The sequence below is a fragment of the Balaenoptera acutorostrata genome, chromosome 4 (assembly GCF_949987535.1).
Source record: "Balaenoptera acutorostrata chromosome 4, mBalAcu1.1, whole genome shotgun sequence".
Taxonomy (NCBI): domain Eukaryota; kingdom Metazoa; phylum Chordata; class Mammalia; order Artiodactyla; family Balaenopteridae; genus Balaenoptera; species Balaenoptera acutorostrata.
Window position 1 is genome coordinate 67,806,478 of NC_080067.1, and position 13,526 is coordinate 67,820,003.

Here is a 13,526-nt window from a genome sequence, read left to right on the forward strand (position 1 = left end):
GGCGGTGCCCTCCGTACTGCTCCGCCCGCCCGCCCATCTAAGGGAGCCGGCCCAGCGCGGCCGGGGTCCGCGTTGGGGCCGCCTCCCGGGCTCGGGAGAGGCGGCAGGGGGCGCTTGGAACGCGCGAGCCCGGGCCCAGTCTCTGCCGAGGCGGGTGGCTGAGAGTGGCGCCCGGGCCAGGGCGGGGGGCGGGTCCACTGGCACGTGGAGGGGCCGGACGGGGTCTGTGGCTCTCCGCAACCGGCCGGGAGGGGCCGGACTCGCTGGGGCTCTGTAGGGCCTGGGGCCGGGGGCTGCCTAAAAATCAGACTAAATCAGACTTTCAGGCCCAATCCCTCAGGAGCGGCGTCCTCTCTTGCTTCTCCGCAGGGGCCAAGGGCTCAGACCGGCCTGGCAGGGCCCCTCCACTACGTCGGGGGTGAGAAACAAAGCTGGGGGGACTCGGAGGGGGACGCTAGGCCCAGAAGGGGGCTGCCTGGAACTGGGACCCTCGGTCTCTCTCATCCCCTTCCTTTCTCCTTGCCTTCTTCTCGAGGGAGGTGCACTTGGAGCAACTTGGCCTTCGGCTTGTTCGGGGGTGGAGGTGGGGAGGGAACGGGAAGGGGTGAGGCCAGAGGGGAGGGAGGTCTAGGTGCCTGGGAGTTGGGCGTGGGGGGGACAGAGGTCGCTTCTCCCTGGCAGGGCCCAAGGAGAAATCCGAGTAGCTGCTGACGTCTAGCCGCCAAGGGGGAACAGCCTGCTGGCGCTCTGCGTTCTCTGTAAGGGTCCGAAGAAGGATAGAGCAGAGGGTGGGGGTGAGCACAGATGGATGGGCAGTGTCAGAGATAGTGTCAGAGGAAAGGCCAGTGCCCAGGAAACAGGCAGTGTGCCGGAGGAGGCAGCACAAGGGTGAAGGGGCACGTGGGAGCAGCGGGGGTTCCCAGGAGGAGGGAGCAGTGTCCAGGAAGCGGGCAGTGTGAGAGCCGGCACCCTACAGGAAGGGGCAATGTAAAGGAAGAGGTGGTATCGGTAGGAGAGGATAGTGTCAGGATGAAGGAGCACATAGGAGAGCTTGTTCAGGAGAGGGTCGTGGCGGGGGGGGGAAAGGGCAGAACCGAGCTTAAGGGGCAGTGCTCAAGGAGGGCAGTGGGTGGGGGTTAATGCCTGCTGAAGGGGCGGTGTGAGGGAAGAGAGTAGGGGTGGGGAAGGTGCAGGCTTTCCTCTTTCGCAAGGTGACATCATGGCAAATTCCCAAACTGGACGGACCCGGCTCAGGTGACAGCCATATGGGCCGAGCCGGCCCGGGCCGGCCTGCGTGCCAGCTGGAGAGGCTGGGTCCTGAGCCCTGCCGGGCCAGCGCCCTGGGGGCGGGGTTCTGCTCCTCTCGCCCTTCGCACGGACTGTGCCCTCGGCGGGCACGCGGACCGGCACGGTAGGGCTCGGGCCGGGCTTCTCTGGGCCAAGGATCAAGGTCCCTGGCTGGGGTAGGCCCCCAAGCATTCCAGTCTTCCTGACCTGGCTTCTAAAGAGGGCGCAGTAGAGCCACTGAAGAGAGCCGGACAAGACGCCGCCTCGGCCGGAGGTGGGACCTATCGTGTTGCCGCCCGGGGCGGAGTTATTTGGACCTGAGACCCGCCCATAATACTGCAGCCTCTCGGAAAGAATCGTTCGGGGCGGAAGTTAAGAATCCCCGAGAGCTAGGTGGCGGAAGTGGCCGCGTTCCTGCTTGTCCGTGCGCATGCGTTATTCTGTTTCTTAGCCGCCGCTCTTCAAGTGCTGCCTTTTCCTTTCTCCTCTCTTTTCCTCCACGCGAGGGGGTGCGCGTACCCTTAGTTGTCGTGGTCGCGCGCTCAGCCCCTCCGCTATTTTCGTGGCCCCCTCACCATGGCGGGCATCCTGTTTGAGGATATTTTTGATGTAAAAGACATTGACCCGGAGGGCAAAAAGTTTGACCGAGGTAAGTAAGATTTGGAGGGGCTGTTTGGGGGAAGGGGCTAATCTCCTCGGGGACACGCCCCTGGGCCTCTAGTCCACCCATTTCACGTAGCCTACCCCTACCGGCAGGTCTTGGTGTAGGGACCTTTCTCAGGAAACATTTTACAGATGAGAAAACGGAGACTCCGCGCTCTCCCTGGCTTCACACAAGCTGTGCCCGGTGTCTGGATGGCCTTTTCTCCGGGCATCTTTCTAATCGCTACCCACTCTGTGCTAGGCGCTGTACTGTGCACCTTACACACACTTTATCTTACTTATTCCTTTCAAGAGCCTCCATGAGGTAGGTGGTGTCTTACCCATTTTGCTCTGAGAGGGTAAGCAACCCACCCAAGGCTGTACAGCGAATAATCCGACCTCAGAGCCCATTGCCCTCAGAGTCTTTAGCTCTTTGTGAAATCCTCTCGGAGTTAGAGTTGACTGCTTGGTGTACAACTCTTTATTCTGTCATTGATCAATAATTGTCCTTGGTGTCTCTTTTGCCTAGAGACTGGGATGTTTTTTGGGACAAAACCCAGTTCTTACACAAGTTGATAATCCCCTTAGCAGAGCACCTGGCACAGAAAGACAAAACCTTTGGATGAATGAATAACTTGCCCCAAATCAGGTTGTTTCTTAATCACCTAGGTAAGCGTAGAACCTGGATATTATTTGTTGCCGGAGGATCTTTGATTCTTTTCTGGGGATTCTATCCGCTTGCCATAGGTTGTGTCCCCTTTCCTTCTTGCATATGTGGTTCTTTTTTTAAAAAAAATATTTATTTTTGGCTGCGTTGGGTCTTCGTTGCTGCACGCGGGCTTCTCATCGCGGTGGCTTCTCTTGTTGCGGAGCACGGGCTCTAGGCGCGAGGGCTCAGTAGTTGTGGCATGTGGGCTCAGTAGTTGTAGCTCGTGGGCTCTAGAGCACAGGCTCAGTAGTTGTGGCACACGGGCTTAGTTGCTCCGCGGCATGTGGGATCTTCCCAGACCAGGGCTCGAACACGTGTCCCCTGCATTGGCAGGCGGATTCTTAACCACTGCGCCACCAGGGAAATCCCTGCATATGTGGTTGTGATTGAGCCTGCACGTCTATGAGAGGCCAGTGGATACAGGTTGGGTTAGGTTGAGTATTCTATTGCATCCAGCCCCCACAAAGTAGGAGTCTGCCCTGCGCTATAGGGTCTGCCCTGGGCCAGGCAATGACCTCTGCCACTCTTTCGCTATTTCCCTCCAGTGTCTCGACTGCATTGTGAGAGTGAATCTTTCAAGATGGACCTCATATTAGATGTAAACATTCAGATTTACCCTGTAGACTTGGGTAAGTATTGAACATAAACAACAACAGGAGGCTTTTTGCCATTTCAGCTGTTCTTCACCCTCTGATGCTGCTGTTATTTTTCAGGTGACAAGTTCCGGTTGGTCATAGCCAGTACTTTGTATGAAGATGGTACTCTGGATGATGGTGAATACAACCCTACAGATGATAGGCCTTCCAGGTGAGGAAGTGGAGCAGGGAGTACTTGAAATATGCCTGAGGACTAAGTAGATAGGTGGTATAGAAAGTCCCTTACTTAATTCATAACATAAATGATTATCAGCAGAATCTATGTAACCTTAAGGAAATTGCTGCATTTAAGAATTCAAAAAAAAAAAAAAAAAAAAATTCAGACATTCAGGTGTTTATCCAAAGCAGTGATTACAGTGTGAGTTGTAGCTTTTTGATGGCAGAGGAAATGACCACTGAATGACCTAGGCTCTGTGGGCCTGTGTCTTGGGAGGGAGTTTGGTGTGATGGAAGGGCCTTTGAGCCCCACTCAGTTCACATCTCAGCTCTACCACTTATTTGTTGAATAACCTTAACCTCTTTCTTTTTTTCTTTTTTCTTTTTGGCTGCGTTGGGTCTTTGTTGCTGTACCTGGGCTTTCTCTAGTTGCAGGGGGCGGGGGCTCAGTAGTTGCAGCATGTGGGCTCTAGAGCACAGGCTCAGTAGTTGTGGCGCATGGGGCTTTGTTGCTCCGCAGCATGTGGGATCTTCCTGGACCAGGGATCAAACCCGTGTCCCTTGCATTGGCAGGGGGATCCTTAACCACTGTGCCACCAGGGAAGTCCAACCTTAACCTCTTTCAACCTTAGTTTTCTCATCAGTAAAATATCGATGGTCATATCCAGCTCACAGGGTTACTCTGAGGACTAAATGACATTATGTTTGGAAAGTGCCTGTTGTTATGATGCTGGCACTTAGTTACCAGTTACCATTTTTAAAGGGCCTCTTATTGTTGTTAACTACATTTAAGAATAACTGCCACTATTGTTCCACAGGGCTGACCAATTTGAGTATGTAATGTATGGGAAAGTGTACAGGATTGAGGGAGATGAAACTTCTACTGAAGCAGCAACACGCCTGTAAGTTCCACGGTCTTGTGAGAGCCCTTGCCCCCTCCCTTTTGTGAGAATTTGGACTATGCTCTGAAAATTTGGACCATGCTCAGGCTTCCTGGGTTTCTTTCCCCAAGCACCTCAGACCTAGGTGGGACCTGGAAAGAAACTGTTTTGGGAACTGTTTTCAGTCTGAAATGTAGATTGCTCACTTTGCCCTCTGTCAGGACCTCAGGGCCTGGTGGTCCAAATGAGAAACTGGTAATCTAGCTGTGTGAAATGCCAAGGAAGGTTACTTCTCCAAGAACTAAATGCAGCATAAGTGATTAAACTGCTAGGCCTTTGTGTGTGTGTGTGTGTGTGTGTGTGTGTGTGTGTGTATGTTTTGCTACTCTGCAATCCAATCCCTAGTTCTTTGGTTTCTCTGCCCAACTATTTTTTTCTTTTCTTTAAAATCTTATTAAAACAACATGTGCCCTTTGTAAGAAATTTGAAAAGCAGAGAAGTAACGTGAAGAAGGAAAAAAGTCACCTATAATTCTATAACCAGAGGGAATCTTTTACATAAACATTCTTGAATGTTCTAGGGTTTTTTTTTTTTTCTGTGTACTTTTTTCTTTGAGCTCATGTTGTTTATTACAATGTTTTGTTCTGTTCTTTTTGCTTAATGTTATGTAAAACATGTTTCCCCATGTCAATTTTAAGCTATTCCTAAACATTTTAATAGCTATGTAACATTCCAGTAAATGGATATATCTTAATTGATTTGACCATTTTCTTTATTCTGGGCATGGAGTAGTTTCCACCTTTGCCAATATAAAGAACAATTTGGTTCCTGATGACAAAACTCTAGAAGGATGGCTGTTTTTTCTTAGGTTGGGTTGGAGAGCTGCTGAGTAACAGTTGTTCTGGAGCTCAGACTCATGGGACCGGGTCTTCTGTTTCAGCTCTGCCTACGTGTCCTATGGGGGCCTGCTCATGAGGCTGCAGGGTGATGCCAACAATCTGCATGGATTTGAAGTGGATTCCCGAGTTTATCTGCTGATGAAGAAACTGGCTTTCTGAACCACCCAGGGAGCCAGCCTTGCTGCTTAGTCACTCAGGTCATGGACGTTCGTTCAAGCCCAAGTGGCAGTTGCTGTTGTTCACCTGTTCAGGAGGGGCTGGCTCTCTGTCCACTGTGGGTGCATCTTTAGGAGGTCTGGACTCAATGGGAAACTGACTTGCCTGCAAAAGACCCAGTGGGAGAGCTTAAAATGAATCAGAAGTTGTTTTATGTATATGATTTTTTAAATTAAACTTTACTTTTTCAGACTCTTTTCCCCTCTTTTTTAACAAAGTTTTTTCCATTTATTTTAAAATCATTTTTTTCCAGTTTGCCTATGGTATATTAATGTTTCTGGCCCACAGCCAGATGATCACATGTCAATGTAGGATCTATCCCAACATTTTGGTATCTGGGTTCAGGGTTATCTCCGTCTCCTGGCTGACTACCCCCAATATTGATCCTCCAATGTGATTTTCTGTCTGGGAGAGAGAGTGTTGTGCTTTTGGCTCCTGAGGGCACCACCCATTTGGCATAGAATCCTGAATAGGCAAGGAGCTCTGCTCGTGTTCTTCCAACACTTTCAGTTTCTCAGGAAGTCAGATCACGTTGACTTGAATGAGTTGCTTGCATAGCCTGGAAATGTTCGTCATTTTCATGGAAGCTTTGAGATGAGGCTTTTAGACATATGCATGGGACACAACTCTGAAGAGGAGAGGAAGAACGATTTGGTGGTTGTGGAAGCAAGTGGAGGAGTTAGCTCTCTGCTTTACATTCTAGTGGTGACCTGGAGGGAGGGTAAGTGGTGGTGGTTTTTACCAGTGACACTGAACAGGGAGCTGCCTCACAGACCAGTGAAGTAGACAGGGCAGCAATACCAATGAGGTTTGGCAGTTCAGTGCCAGTGCCTGGGACAATACAGCAGCCAGACTGCAGTCATTAATTTATCAGTGGGGGAAGAACAAAGTTGAGGAAATGGTGATGCTTACAAGGACTCCAGCATCGGAGCTGGGTCTTCAGCCTGGCATTTGAGGTCTCAGACAGTACATGGGACTCTGATTTCCCCTGGGAAGTTCAGGGTAACAATCCAGAAAGATCATAAGTGTGTATTAAGTAGTTGTCTCTTTTGATCTCCCAGTTTTGCCATGGGAGTTGGTCCTCCTGCTGGGATGCCTGGGGTATTTCCTTCCCCATCATTTTCAGGTCTTCACAGGAGGTGTTAGAAATAGTATTTAGGGAAATGGGTTGAAAATGAATGGCCTCTGCAGGGGGGAGGAAAAGGTGTTTCTTTTGCTTTACTGTGGGGTGGGGGTGAGGGGAGAGGGAAGTAGGAGATGAAGTGGGAGTTGGGATGAATTTTTATAGAATCCTAGAACCTCTTCCGTGCAGTCAAATTTTTTTGTAGGGGTTGGAGAAGGATGGATTTAGGTTGGAGAGGGAGAACCTAATTACCGATAACAGTTCGCGGGGTAGCTAATAGTTTGCGGGGTAGTGTAGCAGACTGTACTAGCTGCCCTGGGGTGGCAGAAGAAAGAGAACTGGTGTACAGTTGAATAGAGATAAGAGTGTCCTCGTTGTAACAGTTTTTTTTGTCTTTTCTGTAAAGGGAAGAAGGGACTGAATCAGCCAGATAGAATGATTTGGGAATGGGTTAGATGCTCAGCAGAGGCAAGTTAGTTCCCACTGGAGAAGCCCATGGGTTATTTACGTTTGCCCTAGGGTAAGTCAAATGCCAGTACTGGATGCCTGGAACTTTCTGGCTATATACTTCTTGCAGTTTTGCCATCTCTGTCTCTCAGCTGACTGTCTGAAAACCATTAATTCTTTGTCTCTGGTCCCTTTGGCATCTCTTGTACTGGGTGCTGGCTTTCATGTGCCATAAAATGTTTCATTTGATCATTAAGTTTAACCTACTTTAATAGTTCAGTAAGTTAAAATTTCCACTTACTATTCTCTCGACTCCATGCTGGAATTTGTAGTGTGGATGAACTGATTTTCTCCCATGCAGAAACTGACACCATCCGAGATTTGGACGGCACTTCTGCGCTTTGTGCGTTTGTTGACTTCTTCTCCATGGCAACTGTTCTGTCCATGGGGTGAGGGGCGGGGAGACACCTGGAGATGCCTAAATTGGTCACCCCACCAAGAGCTTTGGTTTTCTACTCAGAACTCTTTAACTGTTGATGTGTACTCCCTAAGGACTTGGAAATTTTTTCCAATAAATAGAGTCACTGACTGATATACTGGACAGTGCACCACACTGGGGAATGTATGGGCTCCAGACGAAGTCATCCTAGGGTGTTTCTTTTCCTGTTCACAGGCTGTGAAACCATTGGGAACTTGCCGGGCTTCTCTGAGCCTGTTTCCTCATCCGTAAAGCAGAGATGATAATACCTACCTTATAGAGATGTGTAAGTGTTAAAAAAAGATAATGTGCATAAGTTTCCTGACATACTGGCTTTCATTCTACTGTTTTGGAATGCCTTTAATGACCCTGGGGTTTTGTGGTAGTGTTTGGAGCCCTAGGTTTCTGGCTCCTCTACCTACATGCTAACTTTTCCTGTCCTTTGGGGAGTTGAGGTGAGAGAGAAAAAAGCTTCCATTAGTTTTCCTACAGACACCTCTAGAGGTAGCGTTGACCTTTGCAATGGAGTGCTTGGGGCAATATAAACCTCTGCTTCCCAAGCACCACGGTGGCATTTATTCAGAAAGCCCCATAAGCTTGGCTTCTTTTCTAGAGATCCCCTGGCAGAGTTTATGGTGTCACACAGGGTTGCTTTTTAGATACTATACACTTCTGGGAATTGGGAAATGAGCCTTCAACTTGCACTTGACTTGTGCTTGTCCCTCCTGCTGTGTGAGCTCTAGGAGACTGACTCAAGCCACTTCCTGCATTTCCCCCTGACCTCCACAGGAGGGAGGCAGGAACCCACGCCTGGTGAAGCTTCCTGCTGAGCTGCTGAAGTGCTGGCTGTTTGCTCAGCTGTCACATCCAGGTCTCATCTTGTCTGACTGACCCGTCTGCACAGCCTTACCTGGGGTGTAAGGCTCTCCAAAGCTTCCTGTTAGCTTTTTCTCAGGGAGGGGGGATGTGTTGCCCACGAGAAGAACATCTTCCCCTCGCTTTGCAGGTAGCTTTTGGGTCCTCTCGTTTATTCTGTCTTTATACAGTCTCAGTTTTGTCTGTTGCATAGGAACTGCTTTTCTGAGAGACTTCTCATTCATTTCTCAAGAGTAAGGATCTCCTAAGAAAAGGAGATCAGAGCCCCATTAAGAATGATAATAAAGGGGGTAAAGAGACTAACCTTAGTTCTGAGCAGAAAACCAAAGCTTTTTTCTGTCATAAGCCCTACCTCTGTTCAGAAGCTAGGCCAGGCCAGGCCTTTGCAGAATTATCATATGAGAAAGAGTATATAAAGAAATAGTAAGTTATAAATTTGTGCAGAAAATAGACCAGAGATAACTAACTGCTCTGGTGAACATTATTAATAGTTTAAAAAAAATAGCTTTTGTAGTTTTATGGCATGTAGTAAAAAATTATACTTTTTCTGTCCTGCATGTCTCCCTTCACCAGGGCTTTGGGTTTCAGGTGAAAGCAGGAAATCTGGTAAAGGCATACCTCGGAGACATTGCAGGTTCAGTTCCAGACCACCACAATAAAGTGAATATCACAATAAAGCGAGTCACACAATTTTTTGTTTTTTTTTGGTTTCCCAGTTATGTTTACATGATACCGTAGTCTATTAACTGTAATAGCATTATGTCTAAAAACAAAAGCAATGTACATACCTTCGTTCAAAAATACTTTATTGTTAAAAAATGCTAACCATCATCTGACAACACAGGGTTGCCACAAACCTTCAATTTGTAAAAAATGCAGTATCTGTAAAGGATAATAAAATGAAGCGCAGTAAAATGAGGTATGCCTGTATAGCTGCAGTTGTCTCCCAGGGCCTCTCCTCCGAGTAAGGGGATTGTACTTGGGAGGCGATGCTGATGTCGGCAGTGCCTGAGTACCTTACTCTTCCTGAGACAGATTCCGGAAGTGAGGGTGGGCTGCAACTAGAACACGACTGGTAGAGTTGGGTGTGATAGCAGAGGGGTCAGGAAGCAGGGGTTGGAGCTGGACCGTGGGGATGGGCAAGGTTGGTGAAGGAGAGAAGAGTGTGTACTGTCCAGGAGGAGGATGGGCTGGGGAAGGAGACTCTACAGGCTGGAGGTAGGGTGGCAGGGAGTCCATGTCTGAAGTTTCCGGAGGAATATCCGGGGCTCTTAGGGCCCTGGGTGTGGGTCCAGGAAAGAGTCCGTGAATTCCACTCAGGGGTCCATGTGTCCTGTTCAGGTGTCCAGGGATTTGGTCTAGGGACCTGGAGGTTTGGTTCAGCAGACCAGGAATCTTGGCTCTGAATCCCTGCAGCCTGTTCAGAAGTCCAGAGCCAGTAGTTCTGGCTGAGACACTGGAGCTTGTCTCCAACAATCCAGAAGTCCTGTTTGGGAGCTTGTTCAGTGTGAGGAATGGAGAGGTGTTCCCCGGGACAGCTGTGGTAGGTGGGGCCCGCTTGGCACAGAGGGTGGGTCCCACTACAAGCAGCAGGAAACGCACCTTTCCTCGGAGCAGTCGTTGGAAGCTCAGGAAGATGGCACTGGGATCCTTGTGAGCTGTGGTCCTGCCCTGTGCAGAAAGCTGAGGGCAGAGGATGGGCCTGAGGCCAGAGACCTGGGCCAGATATCATGCCTCTCTGTCTATGTGGGAAAGATAAGGTACCAGAACCCAGGCTTTGTGGCTGGAGGGATGGAGGGAGCACTCCTTAGCAGGTCAGCTCTTCCACCCTCAAGATTTCTAAAATTCCCCTTTCTTCCCTCAGGGCTTCTGAGGGGACCGAGTCAGAAAAGAAAGACAGCTTCTATAGTTCCCTTGACTGGGGACTTACCTGGGTTCCTAGGAGGCCCTGCAGGGCCCCAAGGAGGAGGCGGACCTGTCCAGAAAGCTGCACCAATAGGGATGAGAGGCAAGTGGGTCCCAGTTGTCCCCGCGCTGCCATCACTGCCTCCAGCAGAAGGGTCGCGGCTCCCAGAACGTCCTGTGCCTTGGTCTGCTCCTGGGAAAGAGATGGAAAAGAGAAGCGGACAGCTTCAAAGGGTATGCTAATAGTGGGTGGGGAGCCTGTAAGAGTAGCCAGCAGAATGAATCATAGGAGCTGAGAATTGGACAGGACCTAGGTCCCACCCAGTACAGGAATTCCTTCAGTCTCCCGACAATTGGTCATCAGCCTCTGCTTGAATAACGCCAGTGTCCAGTAACGCAGCCTGGTCTCACATGTAATTTCAGTGAGAAAAGCTCTTTTTTTTTTTTTCTTACATTGTGCTGAAATCTGCCCTATTATAGCTTTTACCTCTTGGTTCTAGTGCTGCAAATCTACTCTTTCTGCTACAAAACCAGGATCATATGATATAAAAAAAATTAATGTAGATATAAGACCATCATAAAGATTATAAAGATGAAGGGAAGGGGCTTGCTGATAAATGGCAGAGCTGAAACTACAAGGGATCACTAGCAATTACCCTTCCTCCCTGGCCCAGTCCCCCAGAAGACCTGAGGGAAGCAAGGGAATTCTAGGGATCTTGAGGGTAGAGGAGCTGACCTTCTAAGCAGTGCTCCCTCCTGGTAGGTTTCCTGAGTGAGTCTCAGACTGAAGCACTTCATGCTCTACCACAAGACTGACACTCTTCTCCAAGCTAATCACACAAGCTTTATTATTTTTTTAAACCATTCCTCGCATAACGTATTTTCTAACCTCTCACTGTTCAGGTTGCTTCCTCCTTTTGGAAACATGCTAGTTTAACATGGTCCCTCTGAGTAAATTAGCACGTTTCTAAAAGAGGATGGCTAGTACTCAGTGCAGTAGTTTAAGTGCAGTCCACTCAGAATAGAGTTTTTTAGGAAGATTTCTACAATGTGGATGTTAAACATCTAAAGCCACCTATGATCCCTACCTTTTTAAGTAGCTACTCCAATAATGTTGTTACAGTGCTAAGTTTGGGGTCAATCCAACCCTCCCAGGTCCTTTTCATAGTAAGTACTAGGGCTAGAAGTTTATATGAGGGAAGTAGGGACACTGTGGCCTGAAAGCTGGAATAGGACTTTATTCAATTACTTTTCACATCTAGAATTTTATATACATCTCTGTTAAATTTCACCTTGTTTTTGACCTAGCCTTTTAGCAGTTTGAAACTTAATCCTGTTTTTTGTTATTTTAGCTGTGTGTCCCAGTCTTGTGTCATCTGAGGATGACAGATCAGTCTTGCTTCTTCACACTAACTTAAGAAGGTTGAACAGAAATAGGTCAAAGGCATGGCCATGAGAGACTTCTATCCAGCTTTTCATGGTGGTCAACTTTGACTCTATTTTACATACTGGACCACAAGCCATCATCTTGTCCAGAGGATATCCCCATAGTAGAATGTATGTTGGGTAAGGGTGGTCAAGCTGAAGGTGAGATCTTTTTAGGGAGCTCAGGAATTTTGAAAAATCCATGGGAATCAGTAGGAAACACATGAAGACAGGATTCGGGAAACCAAGGAAAAGGATGGCTTTCTTACTGTCTGGGTTTTCCATTCTCCCAAGCTGAAGTCCACAGCAGGCAGCCGGACGGGTGTGGACAAAGGGTTAACGTCTGGGCACTGGCTCTGTTGAAAAAGATTGGTAGGGGGATGGTGGAGAGGGCGCTGAAATAGAGGGGGTTATGGTGGCCCAATTACCAGGACAGGCTTCCATGAGTAATATAACCAGACTAGAGCTTTTAAGAGAGGGTTTGATTGTAAACCATAATCCTTGTAAAGGGGTGGTAATCAGGGGGTGGTGGTCTTACCGAAGACAATATTGGAACAGTAGTGATTGGAGGGAATGAGAGGCAGTGATGGGAGTCAGGGTATCTCACCAGTTAGGTGGATAGTGGGGAGAGTGCTTGGGGATTCTCACCAGTCTGCTGTGAAGGACATGGGAGTCACGAAGCAGTTTATTTAGGAGTCGGGGGTCACAGGCAGGAGGAGCCGGGCTGGACAGGGTTAGTCTTGCAGTTAGGAGAAGCATGACCACGAGGAGCAATTCTTAGATGAGGAGAGGTGAGGTTGAAAGGGGTGGATAAGGAAGAAATCATTGTTGGGTGGTGGTCCAGGAATTCCCACTTAGGACCCAGACCTGAAATCCAGGGAATCTGCCGCTCAGAGGCCTTATTCCTGGGAGATTGAGGTCCCCCTGCCCCCGCACCACAGCACATCTCCTTTCTCTTTCCCCTCTACCAAGTTCTGATTTGGCCCTAGGTCTCTCAAGGGTTTTCTTACCAGTCAGCTCCATTCTGGCCAGGCTGTCTGGTTGGAGTGGCTCCCTGTATGGGGCCTCTCCCCTGAATCCGTCCTGGGGCCATGGAGGCGGCTTGGGCTCTTGCACTTCTGGGCAGAGTGGGGTGGGGCACAGGTGGGGCACAGGTGGGGCACAGGTGGGGCACAGGTGGGCCAAGGAGGAGGGTCTAGAATCTATCCTGCAAGTGACAGGAATAATGAACATTATCGAGTTTCAAGGAAAAGACTCTGCCTGGCTGGTGGAACAGATGCTGGGAGGGTGTGAGATGCTGACCAGCCTAGAACTGCTAAAGCTCGGACTGCTCCCACATCATCTTGTGATGGTAGCATACGGCATCTCTTTGTCAGGGTTCCTCGGGACATCTGAGGCGGCTCTGGTGCCCCTGCCCCCTGCCGAGAGCAGCAGGACAGGATATATACACACACATCTAATTGGCCTCAAAGTCTGAGCAACCCTGTTTGGTTGGAGAAAATCTGGGATGGGGATAGAGAAGGGAAGCATTGTGGCACAAGCCTGGAGAAGAGATTGGAAATGGGATACAGAGCCAGGACGAGGAGCTAGCAAACATGTACAATGTGCTCAGGGGTAGCTTGGGGACTGGGGTTGAGGAGGGAAATTGGGCAAAAATGAAACTTAACTACTAAAGGTCGGTGATTAAAAGATTGAGAAGGTGGTGTGGGAGAAATTAACCTCTCATTCTTTTTCTATTTACCCCAACATACAAAGCCTCTTGGAGTTTTTCTTTGCAGTCTAAGTTCTGAAATACTGGGTTATCCAAGGTGAAGAGATGGGCTAAC

At 49.0% G+C, this 13,526-nt stretch overlaps 2 protein-coding genes across 5 annotated transcripts; one reads left to right on the plus strand and one right to left on the minus strand.

Annotated features, from left to right (window-relative positions):
• Window positions 1-147: 147 nt before the first annotated feature.
• POLR2H (RNA polymerase II, I and III subunit H) lies at window positions 148-5,638 on the plus strand. 2 transcript variants are annotated; one of them, XM_057545519.1, is made up of 5 exons: window positions 148-418; window positions 3,184-3,267; window positions 3,352-3,445; window positions 4,269-4,352; window positions 5,272-5,638. In XM_057545519.1, the coding sequence occupies exons 2-5, from the start codon at window positions 3,219-3,221 to the stop codon at window positions 5,387-5,389; spliced, it is 345 nt and encodes a 114-aa protein (XP_057401502.1). In that variant the 5' UTR covers window positions 148-418; window positions 3,184-3,218; the 3' UTR covers window positions 5,390-5,638. The 2 variants fall into 2 exon arrangements, with proteins under 2 accessions (XP_057401502.1, XP_007195351.1); XM_007195289.3 differs by lacking the exon at window positions 148-418 and adding an exon at window positions 1,172-1,936.
• On the minus strand, window positions 5,419-12,889 carry THPO (thrombopoietin). Of its 3 annotated transcripts, XM_057545515.1 has the most exons (5): window positions 12,711-12,889; window positions 12,349-12,476; window positions 11,970-12,056; window positions 10,301-10,468; window positions 5,419-5,551 (listed from the first exon to the last, which is right to left on the minus strand). In XM_057545515.1, exons 1-5 carry the CDS (start codon window positions 12,721-12,723, stop codon window positions 5,429-5,431), a joined length of 519 nt encoding a protein of 172 aa, XP_057401498.1. In that variant the 5' UTR covers window positions 12,724-12,889; the 3' UTR covers window positions 5,419-5,428. The 3 variants fall into 3 exon arrangements, with proteins under 3 accessions (XP_057401498.1, XP_057401500.1, XP_057401499.1); XM_057545517.1 differs by lacking the exons at window positions 5,419-5,551; window positions 12,349-12,476 and adding an exon at window positions 9,162-10,053 and having other exon boundaries at window positions 12,711-12,729; XM_057545516.1 differs by lacking the exons at window positions 5,419-5,551; window positions 12,711-12,889 and adding an exon at window positions 9,162-10,053 and having other exon boundaries at window positions 12,349-12,460.
• Between the last annotated feature and the right edge of the window lie 637 nt (window positions 12,890-13,526).